General features: G+C 49.1%; 1 protein-coding gene across 9 annotated transcripts in view; it reads right to left on the bottom strand.

The window, feature by feature from the left end:
• LOC144608165 (polyhomeotic-like protein 2) overlaps positions 1–17,184 on the bottom strand; it is a 176,006-nt gene that overhangs the window by 47,248 nt on the left and 111,574 nt on the right. For all 9 annotated transcript variants that reach the window (XM_078425620.1, XM_078425623.1, XM_078425624.1 and 6 more), the window contains 3 exons: positions 16,149–16,313; positions 10,581–10,667; positions 6,128–6,413 (listed from right to left, as the gene is read on the bottom strand). In XM_078425620.1, the coding sequence (XP_078281746.1) occupies positions 6,128–6,413; positions 10,581–10,667; positions 16,149–16,313 (538 nt within the window). The remainder of the gene's footprint in view (positions 1–6,127; positions 6,414–10,580; positions 10,668–16,148; positions 16,314–17,184) is intronic.

Raw genomic sequence — 17,184 nt, 5'->3', positions numbered from 1 at the left:
TTACTCCATCCATCTGCCAATCACCATCCCTTGCCTGTATCCACTCTAACTTGCCAGGCTTTACCCACTTCCTCCTCTCCTTTCCAGCTTTCTTCGCCCCACTCCATCAGTCTGAAGCGGGGACTTGATCTGAAACGACGTCCTTCCATTCCATCCACAGATGCTGCCTGAGCCACTGAATTCCTGCAAAACTTTTTTTTTGACAGGATATCCCTTGGTTTCCAACACAGGAAACATCGCTGAGTCCTGCAAGGATGGTTTTGCCTTTCTTGGCTCCTTATAGCATCGAAGATGAACTTGTTATTTGCATTTCCTTTAATCCCCCAAAGGTCGCAGCTATTCTCCCTGCCTTGTCCATGCCTGCACTGATGCAGTACTCCACGATGTTGACTGTCTCAGTCCCAAGTACAAAGGAATCGTTCCTGGAACAACCAGGGTAACTAGGCTGTTAGCCCTGTATTCTGAGTTTTGTCTACACAGAAGGGGTGACGCATTAAAGTTCTGTTGAGCCTGCTTCCATGACTGAAGCCTCACCAAATGCATCACCACACGAGTCACGGTCGTCAGGTATGGATCATAAAAACCATACAACATATAAACAGGCCCTTCGGCCCAACTCCTCTTTGCTGATCAAGATGCTTCACCTAAGGCAGTCCATGTCCTTCTAAACCTTTCCTATCCATGTACCTGCCCAAGTGTCTTTTAAATGTTGTTAAAGCACCTGCCTCAACTACCTCCCCAAGCAGTGTGTTCCAGATATACCCACCACCCTCTGACTGAAAAAGTTGCCCCTCGGGTTCCTATTGAACCTTTCCCCTCTCACCTTAAACTCATGTTGCCTGGCTCATAATTCCTATACTCTTGGTAAAACTCTTGATTTTATACACCTCAAAAAGTTCACGCCTCAACCTCCTGCGCTCCAAGGAAAATCATCCTAGCCTACCTAACCTCTCCCTATAACTCATGTCCACGAATCCTGGCAACATCCTCTTAAATCTTCTGTGCACCAGGTGGCACCACCAGCAGTGGCTGCCTCGCCAACAGTCTGTCTGTCCTTTCTTCTTTTTGTTATTTTTAGTATGTGTTTATTGGTTATGGTTATGGTTTAGTGTTCCTGGGTTTGTTTTAATGCGGGGAGTGGGGGAAACTTTTTTTCAATTTCTTACCTCGACGGAGACGCGTTTTTTTCCCGCATCGTAACTCTGCGGCGCTGCGGCCTAACATTGTGGAGTTGGTGGCCTTTCCTGGAGAGCGATGGGCGCTCTAAACCGCAGGAGTCTGCGGGACTCGAACATCGCGGAGCTTGCGATCCCTTTGCCGGGGATCAAAGCGCCAACCGTGGGGCCTGTGGACGTTAACATCGTGAAGCACGCGGTCTCTGGTAAGAAGAGGCCGACTCCGGAGCTCCATGCTGCGGAGAGAGTTTCAAGCGCCCCGACGCGGGAGTTTCGATCACCCTGACGGGGGCTTTGATCGCCGGCTGCGGGGGCGTTGATCGCCCTGACTGCAGATGGTTTGACTGCCCCGACCGCGGGAGAACAAAGAGGAAGAAGCTTGAACTTTATTGCCTTCCATCACAATGAGGAATGTGGAATCCACTGTGGTGGATGTTTATGTTAACTTTTATGTGGTTGTGTGTCTTGTTGCTTTTCACTTAGTATGGCTGTGTGGTAACTCAAATTTCACTGTACCTTAATTGGTATATGTGACAATAAACTGACCTTGAAACCTTGCACTCTTTCCAGCTACGCAACGTTAAACTCTCACTGCTGCTCTTAAATCCTCCATCCTCCCCCTCGTTGTAAACCCCTCCTGCCCTACGGCCCGTTGAGATCTCCGTGCGATTCAAATCAGGTTCCCGAGCTCCATCACTCCACCAGAGCTCGGGACCCTCCTGCCCTTCCCCCATCAGTTCAATCTCCAAAGATATACAAAAAGCTTTTTGTGTCTATCTTCGGTTTACACCAGCATCTGTAGTTCCTTCTTACACCGTCCCATCTTCAAACCTTCCTCACCAACTAAGCTTTTGATGGCTGTTCCTAACATCCTCTTACTTGGCAGTGAACCCTCTGGTGAACTGTCATGGGATTGTTCCTGCTGCAATGATGGTGGAACTTGCCCCTGTTAGGTAGGCGAGCTGTCTGCTGAAGAGTTGTCTCTCCCCACTCAGTTTCCGAGCTCAGATCTGTCTCCTTCGGCATGGTGTGTTCAGAGGGAATCACCATTCCGACCGCTGATTATGAACCAAACGCGGACAAATGGGACTAGCTTGGACGGGCAATCTTGGTCAGTACGGACGAGCTGGGCTGAAGGCCCAACTTTCATGCTGTATGATTCTAGGACTTCAGTCATGCCTCTGATGGATCAGGCCTCCCACATGCATTAGAACTGAAAAAAGGAAGTCCATGCCACAGTTTGAGTGAAGTGACATCCTCAGACAATTTCACAGAAGGTACAACCATTCCCATCTGATCAGCATTTCACATCGCTATAACACTACCCACACACCAACCACACTGTGGAGCGGTGATCCACACAGTGCTAACACTTGGCTCTTTAGTTGGATGCCGAGGCTCATTTCCCAACCAAGTACATCACACGGTAGTATCAACCCCATAATATGCAGCCACTTCCCCCAAGCCATTTATCACCACAGTTAAACAAAAGACTTTGACCATTCAAGCCACTTTTCAAAGTTTTTTAGTCCCCAGAGTGGCTCAGGAGCACAGTCATTGTTTTAATGCAGAAGCTGCAGCAGCAAAACTCAGACAAGGCTAGACCTCACAAACAACGGCAGTGTGGCACAGCTGATAGAGCTGCTATCTCCAAGTGCCAGAGACCCGGGTTCGATGCTGACCTCGGGCACAGTCCGTTTGGTTTGCACGTTCTCTCTGCGACTGTGTGAGTTTCTTCTGGGTGCTCCGGTTTCCTCCTACATCCCAAAGGCGTGCGGGTTTGAGGGTTATTTGGCCTCTGTAAAACTGCCACTCATGTGTAGGGAGTGGACGAGAAGGTGGGGTAACGTTGAACTATCTGAACGGGTGTTCAAGGTTGGCGTGGACTCACTGGGCCAAAGGTAGACACAAAGTGCCGGAGTAACTCAATGGGTCAGGCAGCTCCTCTGGAGAAAAAGGATAGGGGATGTTTCAAATTGGGACCCTTCTTCAGACAGTGGGCCAAAGGGCCTGTTTCCATGCTACATCTCTAAACTAAACAAATGGCCAGATAATCATCTTTAGTGACAGTGGCTGTGGTTTAGGTATTCAAAAAGGCACTGTAGGTAATCCTCAAGCATTTCTAAAAAAAAACCCAGCAACTCTAATGTGCCACACTCTCTCAGCAGTGCAGTATAATGTCGGTCTACATGCTGCGATAAAGACTCTGGAATGGAATCTGAGGCCTTAGCGCTCTAACACAGGGGTGAGAACGTCACGCGCCCAGCTACAGTTGACACTACCTGACCAACTAATGAAATCACATTCTTACAACTCACAGAATATTATACCGTCAAGGCGCACGGAAGAAAACAAAAACATTTCTCACTTTTCATCTGCAAAGCTGCAGTCAATTATAAATATTCCTTCGATGCTCGTGAGAAGCCGAGATTGCGTAGGTGGGAGTGTAAACTGCAGCAGTGTCTCCAAACTCTGACGCACATGTTCCCACAGCAGAGGAATTAATCATTTAAGTGATATTATATCACAAATAACAAAACTATCGCTTTTAAACACCGCAGAACATTGTATTGTCATTGCTGTAATTAGGGCAACAGTCATAAGTGATTGATTAGGCCATTCGGCCCATCTAGCCTACTCCGCCATTCAATCATGGCTGATCTATCTTCATTTCCTAACCCCATTCTCCTGCCTTCTCCCCATAACCCCTGGCACCCGTACTAATCAAGAATCTATCTACCTCTGCCTTAAAAATATCCACTGACTTGGCCTCCACAGCCTTTTGTGGCAAAGAATGCCAAAGGTTCACCACCCTCTGACTAAATAAATTCCTCCTCATCTCCTTCCGAAAAGAACGTCCTTTAATTCTGAGGCTATGACCGCTGGTCCTAGACTCTCCCACTAGTGGAAACATCCTCTCGACATCCACTCCATCCAAGCCATTCACTATTCTGTACAATATTTAAATGAGGTCCCCCCTCAAAGGGAAACAGAGTCTGAGGAGAGGATAGCTAAGTGGGGAGGCAGCATCGCAAGAGGATGAGCTCGGCTGAGCGAGAGCATCGCATGAGACTGGATCACTTGACATATTGCAATAATATGGTATATTGCACACAAATGTAGTTTTCCATTGTGGTTGCCTAGCTGGAGGTACTTTACACTTCATGTCGAAGGGATTACTGATGCTCTCATTTTGTTTTCTCTGCAAGCTTTGCTTTATTACGATGAATCGAATTGAATTGAATAAATTTCATACGCCAAGTATGTATACATACAAGGAATTTGCCTGGGTGCTTGTGTTTTCTAATTAACAGGACGTTGGGATATTCTTGTTTTCCAACAATTAATTCAGCTTCAGTAAAAGATAATAAATAATAGACAATAGGTGCAGGAGTAGGCCATTCGGCCCTTCGAGCCAGCACAGTCATGGCTGATCATCCACAATCAGTACCCCGTTCCTGCCTTCTCCCCATATTCCTTGACTCTGCTATCATTAAGAGCTCTATCTAACTCTCTTGAAAGCATCCAGGGAATTGGCCTCCACTGCCTATCTAACATGGAATCATTTCAAAATCCTTATCAACAATGAATAAAATAGAATACTTAAGAGCATTTTTAAGCACTTAAAAACAATCTAAATGAATTTTTTAAAAAAGTAGATAGAACATAAAACAGCACCACACAGGAAAAGGCTCGTACCAAACTTGATGGCAAGATAAACCAGTCTCCTCTGTTTCCACATGATCCCTATTCTCCCAGTCCCTGCATATCCATAAGCCTCTTAAATGCCATTATCATTTCTGCCCCAGCCACCACTCCCTTTACCTAACAAGGTAAACAAGTGGTGCCATCAAGGAAAACCAGTGGAATTAACAAGGTAAACTGGCAACAAATCCCTGCTAAGTCCTGGCCCGTCAGATAAAAAGCGCAGCAGGAAATGCTTGCCGGTCCAGGGAGCTCTGAGGGTTATTCCAACCCAGCGACACATCAGCAACATAGAAAACCCTGTTGAGGTGTCTCCACAATCAAAATCACACACACAAACGGCAAAAGCTCAATGCTGAGATCAAATGCCCAACTAGGAAGTTCCAGACAGCATTGTATTTTAATCATTTATTCATTATTTGGGTATGGACTTGATGGCATTTATCGCCCATTCCAAATGACCCTGGAGGGAGTGGGGGGAGAGCTGCTCTCTGTTGAAGGTGCTGTCAAAGAGGGAGTTCTAGGATTTAGACACATTAACAGTGAAGTCCAAGTCAGGATACATGCAACATAGAGGGGAATCTGCAAATGGTGGCGTTCGACAGCATTCCCTGCTGTCATTGTCCTCCATGCTCGTAGAGGTGGCGTCTGTGGAAGGGGCTGTTAGAGTATCCCAGGTGAGTAACTGCAGTGCCTTCTGTGGTCGGTGCACACTACAGCCACCGTGCGCTGGTGGTGGAGGGAGGGAGGGAGGGAGAGAGTGTGTCGGATGGTGGATGGGGAATCAATCGAGTGGCTTCATTGCCTGGGATGGGCGTTGTTGGAACTGCACTGGTCCTGGCAAGGAGAGTGTTTCCCACACACTGCTGACCTGTGGGATGGTGGGCAGTCTTTGGGGAGTCAGGAGAGTCACTCACCCCCAGGATCCCCAGTCTCCACCTGCTCCGGGAGACACTGGATTTACGTAAGGCATGTCTGCAATCAGTTGCCGGGGGAAACTATAGAAGCAGATATAATTACGGCTTTCAAACCTCTGGTTAGTGGTGAGACCCACCATACTGACAGTGGGAGAGGGAGAGGCAGAGAGCATTGGAGTGGCCAATGGCCCATGTGCGGGACCCTCCCGACACATCCCCTCCCCTTCCACCAGTCAGCTGCCAGAGTGTCTTTCCCCCTGGCTGGCCCCAGTGGGGTTGTTTCACGACGCTCCCACATTGCCCCGTTACCCGTGTGCATCTGTAGCCTACCTGTGGTGATCAGAGGGTGTGTGCTGACAGTGGCGGTACTGTGGGTCACGCCAAGACCCCTGGTGTCCGTGCTGGGAGCAATGCAGTGCTCGCTCTTCTTCCCACTCTCGGCCATGCCCTCGGACTGGCCCCCTTTGCAGGCGAGGACGGGCACCGGGCCGAGCGGTTTTGGCTGCGGGCCACCGGCGGACTGCGGAGCTGGCGCGGTTGCTTTCAGAGTTACGCTCTGAAGTTGAGGCTGCACTGCTGTTGCACCCTGCTGGCTTCTGATTGCTAAATTCTGCACCTGGGTAAGAAAGGGAAATGCATCGGATACCATCGGCTTTAGTGAACAGCATCAAAATACAGGCAAAAGATTCACTGTGTGCAGTTCTGGTCACCCAGCTAGGAAGGATGTCATTCAGTGTGGAAGCGATTAACCAGGATGTTACCTGGACTTGCGCGCTTGAGTTATAGGGAGAGGTTGGATAGGCATGGACCTTTTGCTTTGGTAGGTAGGCGGCTAAGGGGTGACCTTATTGAGGTGCACAAGATCAAGAGGGACATGGATAAAGTGAACATTCACAATCTTTTTACCAGGGTAGAGGATTCTGAAACTAGAGGGCATAGACTCAGGAGCAACTTTTTCACTGAGGGTAGTCTGTATCTGGAATGAGCTGTTGGCAGAAGCTTTACAAACAGATACAATTCCGACTTTAGAAGATAGTTGGACAGATATAGAGATAAGTAGTTTTTAAAGGATTATGGGCCAAATGCAGGCAAATGTGACCAGACCAGAATGCAGACTTGGTCGTCATGAACGTTGTGGGCCAAAGTGCCTGTTTCCAATGCTCGACAGCTCAATGACGCTGTGACATGCACAAACCAAAGTTAAATTAGACTATTAATCAAAAAATAGTTGAGTGAATTTGCTGCCATTGTCCAAACTGCTCTAAATAAAAAATGCCAAAGGATCGGGACATTGATTCCAACAACAAGCTCCAAGGTCTAAGTGGGACTCTCACAATCTGGTCCAGTGTTGAATGCCAATGACGGTGCCACAACAAGGTTTAGTTTCTGCTGCTTTGAGAAGGGGAACCCGATCTCCCCCGGTGGAGATAAAAACCAAACTGATGAAGGAACCCAGCAGGTCAGGCAGCATCTGAGAAGGGAATGGACAAAGAAAGTTTTGGGTCGGGACCCTTCTTCAGTTATCCATTCCCTCTACAGATGCTGCATGACCCACAGAGTTCCTCTGGCACCGTGTGTTTTGTTCAAGATTCCAGTGCCTTCCAGTTTCTGATGTCCCCCCCTTGTGGATATTCCCATCTCAAAGAGAGAAACTCCGGCCAACTCAGCTCTCTGTCCTACAAGCTTTGGGCTGACAAGAGATGGGCAGCTTAGCCTAAGGGAATACAGGAGCATGAGATATAGGAGAAAGAGGCAATCTGCCCCCTTAGGAAGTTTCAATGCAGGGGCATTGGGGTCTGAAGGGCCTGGTCCTGTGATGTACGTTTTTATCCCTCATCCTTCTACCACCAGTGAGTGCAGGCCTGTCCTGCACAGCATCTCCCTGTGGGACAACACTCAACAGAAGGTATCACAAAATGCTGGAGTAACTCAGCAGGTCAGGCAGCATCTAGGAGGGAATGGGTGACATCTCGGGTCGAGACCCTTCTTCAGTCTGAAGACCCGAAACGTCACCCATTCCCTCTTTCCTAGATGCTGCCTGACCTGCTGAGTCACTCCAGCATTTTGTGATACCTTCGATTTGTACCAGCATCTGCAGTTATTTTCCTACACTCAACAGAAGGTTATTTCATCTGTAAAACCTTTACTTAGTGTGGTGGGGTCCTGTGTTGAGCACAGGACTGGGCCTGGGGTGACCAGAGCATGGTGGTTTCGAGACAGACTTAGACTGAGGTGAGGTAGGGCAAGCTGTGCTGGGGTTGGACTTGGAAGGACCGTGGACAGGTGTGGAGCTGGCAGGTTGGGTGAGGATCCCGTAGAATGGAGGACGTCTCCTTTCACACATCCGCTAGGCTGCACTATTTCTCCCTGTTTCTCTGTGATCCGTTCCATCCTCAAAATGTCTGACATCTCTCAATTTGAATCGTTCCACCGCTGGCAAATATGTGTGGGCTCCAAGGTCTAAGATACCCTCCTTAAACCTACCCCCCCCTCTCAGATGCTCCTTGGAACCTGCCACCTTGACCCATCTGTAAACCACACATCCTGATGCTCCCTCAGCTTGCTCAGTGACAAATCCTTGGTGGTTTTGTTAATATTGGCTAAATTAAAGACATTATAAAATGGAGAATCCCTGCAATTGTCAGTATTGTTTAGCCCTTGTCAGCAGAACTTTACAGGCTTCGATTGGCGTCAGCTAGTGTAGGCTCCGGCTGATATGCAGAATGGTAAATGGTCCAGGTGTTCTCCATGTTTCCCTTAAATTGATAACTTATATCATGATTTTGCAAACTGACCCTAAATGCACCATTCCTATTAGGTAGCTGCAAATGTATTGTGAAACAATATATATAATGTTTCAAGACGGTCATCCTGTTAATTGATGATTGGTCGGATTGTTGAGCCTTGGGGAAGTTGTGGGTTTGCAGGGCACATGTTTCAATGTTTGTCCTTGTTAGCTTCCTTCGAGAGCTTTCCACGCAATACAATGTATTGAGCTGTTGTATTATGGGGTTAGGGAGATGTCTGTTATGTACGGGGTTAATCGATATCTGTTATTGGGTAAGTGTAAGACAACCCCCTGAGTGGTTCGGCCCTCAGTTTCGCGGGGCATATAAAAGACGGTGATCACAAGGTTCGTGGTCAATCCTCAGGAGAATTGCTGGAGTGTCTCTGTCTACGCGAGGCCTAGAGGGCTTGACTAGACAGAAGCAGGGATCGAACCCGCGGTGGGGATAGTAGGTACAGTGTATGATCTGTGACGCGCTTATAATTTCGATAGAATAAACTTTAATCTTTGTAAGTGCTTGACTCAGTGTTTTACTGAAACTAGACTGGGGGGGAAGCTCAGAAACGAGCAATTATCAGTTTCACTACATTAAAGATGCTATTTAAGTGGAAGTTGATGTTAACTGCTCTCCAGTGGGGTACCATGAAAGAGCTGTACAGCACGGAAATAGGCCCTTCGGCCCAACTAGTCCATGTTCATCAAATTGTTTAACCAAGCTAGTCCCACTTGGCTGCAGTGTCAAGCCATGGTTCCAAACGGTTAGTCAGCAATGGCACACATTAAGTGTGACCTCTCTCTCTCTCTCTCCCACAGAGGATGGTGGGTATATGAAACAAGCTTCCACAGAAAGCAGCCGAGGAAGGTGCGATAACAAAATCTAAAGGATAAGTGGACAGATATATGGATTGAAAAGGTTTAGAGGGCGATGGGCCAAATGGGACTAGCTTTGATAGGGCATCTTGGTTGTTATGGGCAGGTTGGGCTAAAGGGCTCGTTTCTGTGAGTATGACACTATTGGCTAGTTCAGTGAATTAAAAGCCAGTCTGTAGAACAGTGGGGCGACCTGTCACGTCCAGTGGACAAAGCTCTAGACCACAGCAACCAGATCCCACCTCTGCATCCTTTGGTCTCCACTTCATCTCCGGCCTTGGTTACTACCTCCACCCATCCATTGATCACTGCTCCTCACCTGGATCCACATATCACTTGCCAGCTCTCGCCCTGCCCCTTCCCCTCACCACTCTTCCCAGCTTCCTCCCCTCGACTCCATCAGTCTGAAGATCCCGAGCTTCCTGAAGTTCATGTAAACAACGTCAACTTCTCACAGGTTTGGGACATAATCTTCCCTGAACAAAACCATGATGACTCCTTGTGACCGGCCTCTGCCTTTACAAGTGAACATCAATCCTGTCCCTGCGAGGCATGGCACAGAAGATTAGTTGAACTTGCCATCATGTTCAGTATAGACATTGTGGGCCGAAGATTCTATTAGTTTAGAGATGCAGCATGGAAACAGGCCCTTCGACCCACCTTGACCATCGATCGCCCGTTCACACTAGCTCTACGTTATCCCACTTTCTCAACCACTTCTGACACACTAGGGACAATATACAGAGGCCAATTAACCTACAGACTTTGGGATGTATTATGGAATGGAACCATTCCTGTGCTGGACTGTTCTACGTTCTATGTGGTACGTGCTGCCACCTTCACATCGCCTTGGATCTTCACACCAAAGTCCAGCTAACTTAGCCTGGAAAGCGTGGAGGGGCACGACCTCCACAACTCTTGGGAACTTGACAGCGATTTATTTCTCAAATGCAGAGACCAACACAGGGGAGTCTGTTTGTTTGGAGCCAATGGGCTAAGTAGCCTCCACCTCGTGTCCCTGTTTTGAATGGTTTCATTAGGCCAGATGCAAACATCTCGAGCCTCCATTCCCACGAGCCCAACAAGACCCCACTGCCGGTGCAGTGGGCACGGCCGAGAACTGACCTGTGAGACGGATGACTGCTGGTTGCCTGAAGACACTGTGACCTCTGGTTGGACGGCAGCGACGGTGGCAGTGGGCGTGAAGATGAGCTGGGGGGAGAAAGGAACAGCATGTCCTAGGGTCCTAGCTACTTGCACAAGGTCACTTTGCTGTGCCTGAAAATTACATGAAACGTGTTGCCTTTACCATATCTAAAGGTGCCTCGGCAAGTAAAACAACCACAGGTCCCATCCCATGACTAACATGGTCTCAGGAACTGGGCGCACAACTGGCCAGCGGTGTGGGAGGTGTGTGCACCCAACCCAGCATCTGGATGGAGAGCAGCAGCCAGTAAACCTCTCAAACTATTTGGTTACACAAAAATAATTGCTCAGCACATCCACCTGTTGGTCCACTCACTTGCAGATAATGGTGTCGGGCTCCTCTCAGCTGTTAGTTCCCACCCAGTGGTTGTCACACAAAAGGGGTGAAAACTTTCCGGACTCTTGGTGGGTCCCTACTGATGGACTCCCTCCCGGAGGAGATGTGGCCTTTCACATGGAGCACCACGCACCTCCTCTACTTGGGAGTCTACCCGAGTCCTGCTGCGGAGACCTGGCCGGTGAACTGGTAGGAGCTGGAGACGAAAGTCTCGCCTGGCTGGGGCGCTGGCTGGGTCTCCTCAGGGTGCTTTCCTACAGGGGCAGAGTGTTGGTCATTAGCCAACTAGTGGCCTCCATGCTCTGGTACCGGTTGACCACCTTGGTCCCATCGGCCACCTTTGCTGGGATCATCCAGAGGAAGTTGGTGGACTTCTTCTGGGGCAACAGAAAGCACTGGGTCTCTGCAGCGGGCCCGAGTCTCCCGATAGAGGAGGGCGGTCAGGCGCTGGTGCGCATTCGCACCCAGCTGGCGGTTCTCTGCCCCAGGACCTTGCAGAGATACCTGTATTCTGGGCATCCTCCCAGGTGGCACGTGCTGGCGATGCACTTTTTCCAACAGGGCCGCTGCCTTCATGGAGGTTCGCGGATACCAGTGGTGGGCGTCAGCCGTGCTGTCCTGCAGAGGATGCCCAGCCACTACCGGGACCTGCTGAGAGTCTGGGACTTGGGTTGCCGTTGACCGGGGCTCCCCTCCGCCAGTGGAGGGAGACGGCACGGTCGTGAGAGAGGCTGGCCCTTGTCCCGTCCCACCGGGTGTTGGGGAGGCTCGAACGTGTGGAGTACTCGCGGCTGAGCAAAACCCCCGCTCAGCCGGAAGTACTCGCCTGACCCAGGCGCCGTAATCCCTCCCGGGAGCCAGTCCCACACAACATGAGCCGCCTTTCCGCGACACCCTTCACCTCCCTCCGAGACGCAGGGAAGCGTGTCCTGTACGGGCTCCTCCTCCACACCCTGCACTTCCTCGCCCTGGACCTCTGTGGGGGTCCCTCTATGCAGGGATTCTCCCCCTCTACATCGGGGCCCTGGGGTGGAGGGTACTGCACCGAGGAGTCCCCTGCAACCGGTCGGTGTCTCTCGCGGTACACAGACTCGCCTGCCGCCTGCCACTGTTGCGGGCCTGAAGAGTCTCTGTTCCACGTGTGTATGGAGTGTGTGAGGTTGCAGCCCTGGTTCCATTATCTAAAGGGGCTGCTCCTTGCCTTCTGGCTGCATTTCTCATCCACCATCCTCATCTTTGGACACCTTGTGCGTAGGGGAGAGGGTAGGGCCGAGGATGGGTTGCTCCTGGGCCTGGCCAAGCTGGCCATCCGTGAGTCACGGCGCCAGGCGGAAGAGGGCTCTGCCCGAGCCAGCTGCCTGCCCCTTTTCCGGGGTTACATCCGCGCCCGGGTGGTACTTGAGGGACTACAGGCGCCCTGGGGGATTTCCAAGACCGCTGGGCTCTGCGTGGGGTGGAAGTCATCCTCAATAAGGATTGTAATATAGTTGTGTAATAGTTTATTTAGTAGTGTAGGTCTGAAGAAGGGTCTCGACCCGAAACATCACCCATTCCTTCTCTCCCGAGATGCTGCCTGACCTGCTGAGTTACTCCAGCATTTTGTGAATAAATCAGTTTATTTAGTACATTTGTTTGTCTTGTATTGTGGTGGGTTTTGTTTTGATTTATTTTATACTGTAAATATTATTGTAAATAATCGATTACGTTTTTTTGTTTGGAAGAAAAGGGACCGTGGAAGTATCATATCAGGGTATGAGACCGTGCAAGTATCATCCATCCTGACCTTTGAATGTGCATACATGCACACATCCATCCATGTGTGCTTGTCTGAGTGAAAACATGTATCCACATGCACACACATCTATCCATATGTTGTCTATAAGCATGCATCCACCCATGTGCGCGTGTGCATATGTAACCAACCATATGCGTATCTGCGTGTATGCATCTATCTACATGTGCATGTGCCTATTTACGTGTGCATGTCTGTGGCATGCAATTGCTTGAGCGTGTGGCATTGCTGCAGTGCATGTGTCCTGTGAAGGAGAGGAACAATTTGGTGATGTGCCTGCATGTGTAAATGTGCATCACCTGTGTGGTGCTAGAGGGAGAGAGCATGTGTGTCCATCCCACTCCTCCTCCCATCTCCCAGCCATGCCCCAGGAACTAACATGAACGCCCGCTGTTCATTTCCCACCAATAGTGGCTTACCACTGTGGTCTATCCACCTCCCTCCCTCCCTCCCTCCCTCCGCAACACGACAGCTCACAGTGTGGGGCGCACACCCAGGGGGCAGGACCTGCCAGCTCAGCGAGGGTATGAAACTGGGGGCCAGTGGTGGGAGTGGGGGGGTCAGTGAATAGAGCCAGGGGTGGGAGAAGGAGCTGGGGGGGGGGGGGGGGGGGGATGTTGGGAGTCAGTCGGGGTGGAGGGCTGGAGGTACCCACTACGTCGAGTCCCCGATGCCAGGGTCTTGGCTCTGGTTGGACAGTGTCGATCCCGGTGGGTCCCACATAATCACAGGGGCAGATTGTTGCTCAGAGACAGTGCTCAGGCCGGTGGGGTCAGCCGAGCGTAGAAAGTCTAGGCTTGGCCGGATCTCCAGAACGAGGAGGCCGAGGGGCGATTTTGCTGCAGTGTCCAAATAAGGGAAGAACCTGCGGGAACCAGGGCACTCGGTTAAAAAGTCTTAAACAGTCGGAGGATGAGAGGGAATCGAGTAATAGGGTTAGATTCCACTGCCACCCTAGCAACTAATTCCAGATGTCAACCATTCTCCCTTGACAAGGTCCTGCGTGGTAAGTGATCCCGGAAAATTTTATCACATGGGATCTAGGGTGAGCTAGTTGACTAGATACAAAATTGGCTCAGAGGGAGGTAGTGGAGAGTTAATGGGTTTTTACTGGGACTGGTTGGTTTGAGTTAAAAGGAGAGGCTGGATAAACTAGGACGTTTGTCACTGCAGCGTAGGTGGGCTGAGGGATGACCTAATGCAGGTATAAAATTGCAAAAGGAGTAGATAAGGAGGATGGTCCCAGTCTTTCTCCCCAGGGTAGTGGAGTCTAAAACGAGGGCATAGATTTAAGGAGAGGAATGAAAGACATCTACTTCTGTACACAGGGTCGTGCGTATATGGAACGAGCTTTGAGAGGAAGTGGTGGAGGTGCAATTGGAGTATTTAAAATACATTTGGACAGGTACATGGATAGGAAAGGTTCCCTCCAAACGTGGGCAAATGGGACTAGTATTGTGAAACATCTTGGTCGCATGGACGAGTTGTGCCAGACCGGGCCTGTTTCTGTGCTGTATGACTCCATGATTCTTCAAAAAAAAACTTTTCCCTCTCGTCGCCTCTAAACCTTCTTGGGCGTCACTTTCCTGGCTAGCTTCCTGCTCCTAGTCTACCGAGAGAAGGTAGCACGATTCACTTTAATCTTATTCCCCCCCCCTACATCAAAAATCTTCTAACCCCCCCTCTCTAACTCCAGGTCCCTCAGGTCGGCCGACTTGGGGCTACTCACTATCTCGCGGTCTAGGCTTAAGCTCAGGGGTGACCGCGCTTTTGCGGTTGCAGCTCCTAGACTGTGGAACAGCATCCCTCTCCCCATCAGAACTGCCCCCTCCATCGACTCCTTTAAGTCCAGGCTCAAAACCTATTTCTACTCCCTAGCGTTTGAGGCTCATTGAGGAGGCGCTGTGAACTGTTTGCGTGCTACTGTATGTTTCATTTTTTTTCCTTAGTACTTAATCAGATGTACAGCACTTTGGTCAACGTGGGTTGTTTTTAAATGTGCTATACAAATAAAATTGACTTGACTTGACTTGACTTATTTGCCAAGGATATTTTATGATTCTTTTATTCCCCACCAAATCTCATTCTTTGTTCCCTTACACTCCTGAAGAGACTCGTTTTTATCCCTTCAATACCCTTCGCCATCCAAGGCTTTCTAATCGTGCCATTTTTGCTTTTCACTCTACCAGAACATGACGCCACCAAACACTCACTGTTCTCTTTTGAAAGACACCCACTTGTTTGATGTTGCCCGTCCGTGTCTGTGTCTTCACCTGTGTGTTAGTGCGTACTGTTCCGGTTTCCACACTACAGGAATGATGTGGAGAGTGGGTGCAGGAGAGATTCACCAGGATGTTTGCTGGATTGGACCTTGTTAGCTGTGAGCTTTCTCTGGATGCAGAGTTTGAGGGGTGACCAGATAGAAGTTTATAAAGTTATAACAGGCACAGATAGGGATTTGTTTTTTTTCCCTCCCAGAGTGGAAATGACAAATACGAGAGGACATAGGTTTAAGCTGAGAGGAGCAAAGTTTAAAGGAGATTTGTGGAGAAAGTTTTTCTTTACAAAGAAAAGGTCCTGTGTGGCATGTACAAGTGTGAGATTGTGATGAGTGGGAGTGACTGTCTCAAGATGTGCATCCTAGCTACAAGTTTGCCTGCAGATCTGTTGTATGCAAGGTGCATGATTGTTTTCGCATGTGTGTTTACGTACATCCTCATGCAAGTATGTCTGCACGAGTACATCTTCATATTTTGAGCATGCGTGTGCACGTGCGTGCATGCATCTTCATGTGTGTGACTATGTGTGTGTGTGGAACAATAGCAAGGACACTTATTAATGCTGCCTTCTAGCTATTGGCTGCTATATATAAAACGTACTCAGATTTACTGCTAACTAGAACTGTCTAATTAAATTAGTTAGTTACCATGTTAACCGATTAATGAGCTGCTATAATTATGATCAAATAATGCAATTGGAAAAGGGCACATCTCTCTCAAGGCCAAACTACACTCACGCTCCCCAATGAAACTCCTGCTCAGATTAGCATTGGAATGGGTATTCTTTGCAGATTAGATTTCCCTGCATAATATTAGACTGGAGTGGAAACCAGGAACCCAACCAGGCAAGAGAGGAAACAAGTGCTCCCCAAGCTGGTGTGTACATAGGAGAATAATAATAATAATAATAATCGACTCCCCAAAGGATGATCAGAAATGATGAATTAATCTTCAGCGAGTGAACTTGTGGCACCGGCTGAGATTAATCACCACGTGTGCTGCCTGTTGCCCTTGAGGAAGATACATCTTTAAAATCGCACCGTGACACCGGACACTTGTAGAAGTGAGCGCCAGCTTACCATCTGCGCCCGGAGGTACATCTGAGCCTGGCTGGCAGTGAGCGCTGGGCTGGTCGAATTTCCCAGGAGAACGGCCTGTTGAGCAATCCCTGTGGCACCAGCCGAGTTCACGCTCTGTGCCCGGCTGATTAACTGCGCCGCGGCAGGGGACGTGGCCAGGTTAATCTGCATCAAGAGGAACAGGACACTGGTGGTTAACATTTCAAATAAAGGACAGATCTCCTCGTGGTGCTCCCACTGGGTCCCAAGAAAGCAGTTTGGAATTTAATGCGCAGTTCTGGTCGCTTCATTGCAGGAAGGATCTGGAGACTTTGGAGAAGGTGTAGATGGGGTTCACCAGAATGCTGCCTGGATTGGAATGTATTAGCTATAAGGAGAGGTTGAACAAACTTGGGTTGTTTCTCTGGAGCTTTGGAGGCTAAGGGGGGAGCTGATAGAAGTATATAAAATGATGAGAAGGATAGATAGGGTAGACAGATAGAACCTTTTTCCTCAGGGTACCGATGTCAAAGACTCGAGGACATAACTATAAGGTGAGAGGAGCAAAGTTTAAAGGAGATGCGCGGGCATGTTTTTTATAAACATAGAAAGTAGTGAGTGACTGGAACCCACTGCAAGGATGGAAGCAGACACGATAGTGGTGATTTTAGACAGCACATAGATATGTAGGGAATGGGTCATGTGCAGGTAGCAATCAGTTTCACCTGGCATCATATTTTGCATGGACATGGTGGGCTGATAGGCCTGGTTCTGTGCTGCATTATTCTATATTCTTTAAGCTAGACAGACTAAACATGGAGCAGGTTCCCAATGACAGCAGACCTAAAGTCAGTTCTCCCGAAACTTGAACAACACATAAGATGTGCTACCAGGGGGAAAAACACACTAGACAAGGTTTACTCAAATATTAAGAAGGGGTTCAGGTCAGCACCACTACCACACCTGGGGCAGTCAGATCACCTGTCCATATTCCTAACCCCAGCATACACCCCACTCAGGAGGAAAGCTCCAGTCACCATAAAGACTGTGAAGACAT

Source organism: Rhinoraja longicauda, chromosome 30 (assembly GCF_053455715.1).
Source record: "Rhinoraja longicauda isolate Sanriku21f chromosome 30, sRhiLon1.1, whole genome shotgun sequence".
NCBI classification, from domain to species: domain Eukaryota; kingdom Metazoa; phylum Chordata; class Chondrichthyes; order Rajiformes; family Arhynchobatidae; genus Rhinoraja; species Rhinoraja longicauda.
The sequence above is the reverse complement of the archived record's forward strand: the minus strand, read 5'-3'. Positions and strand labels throughout refer to the sequence as shown.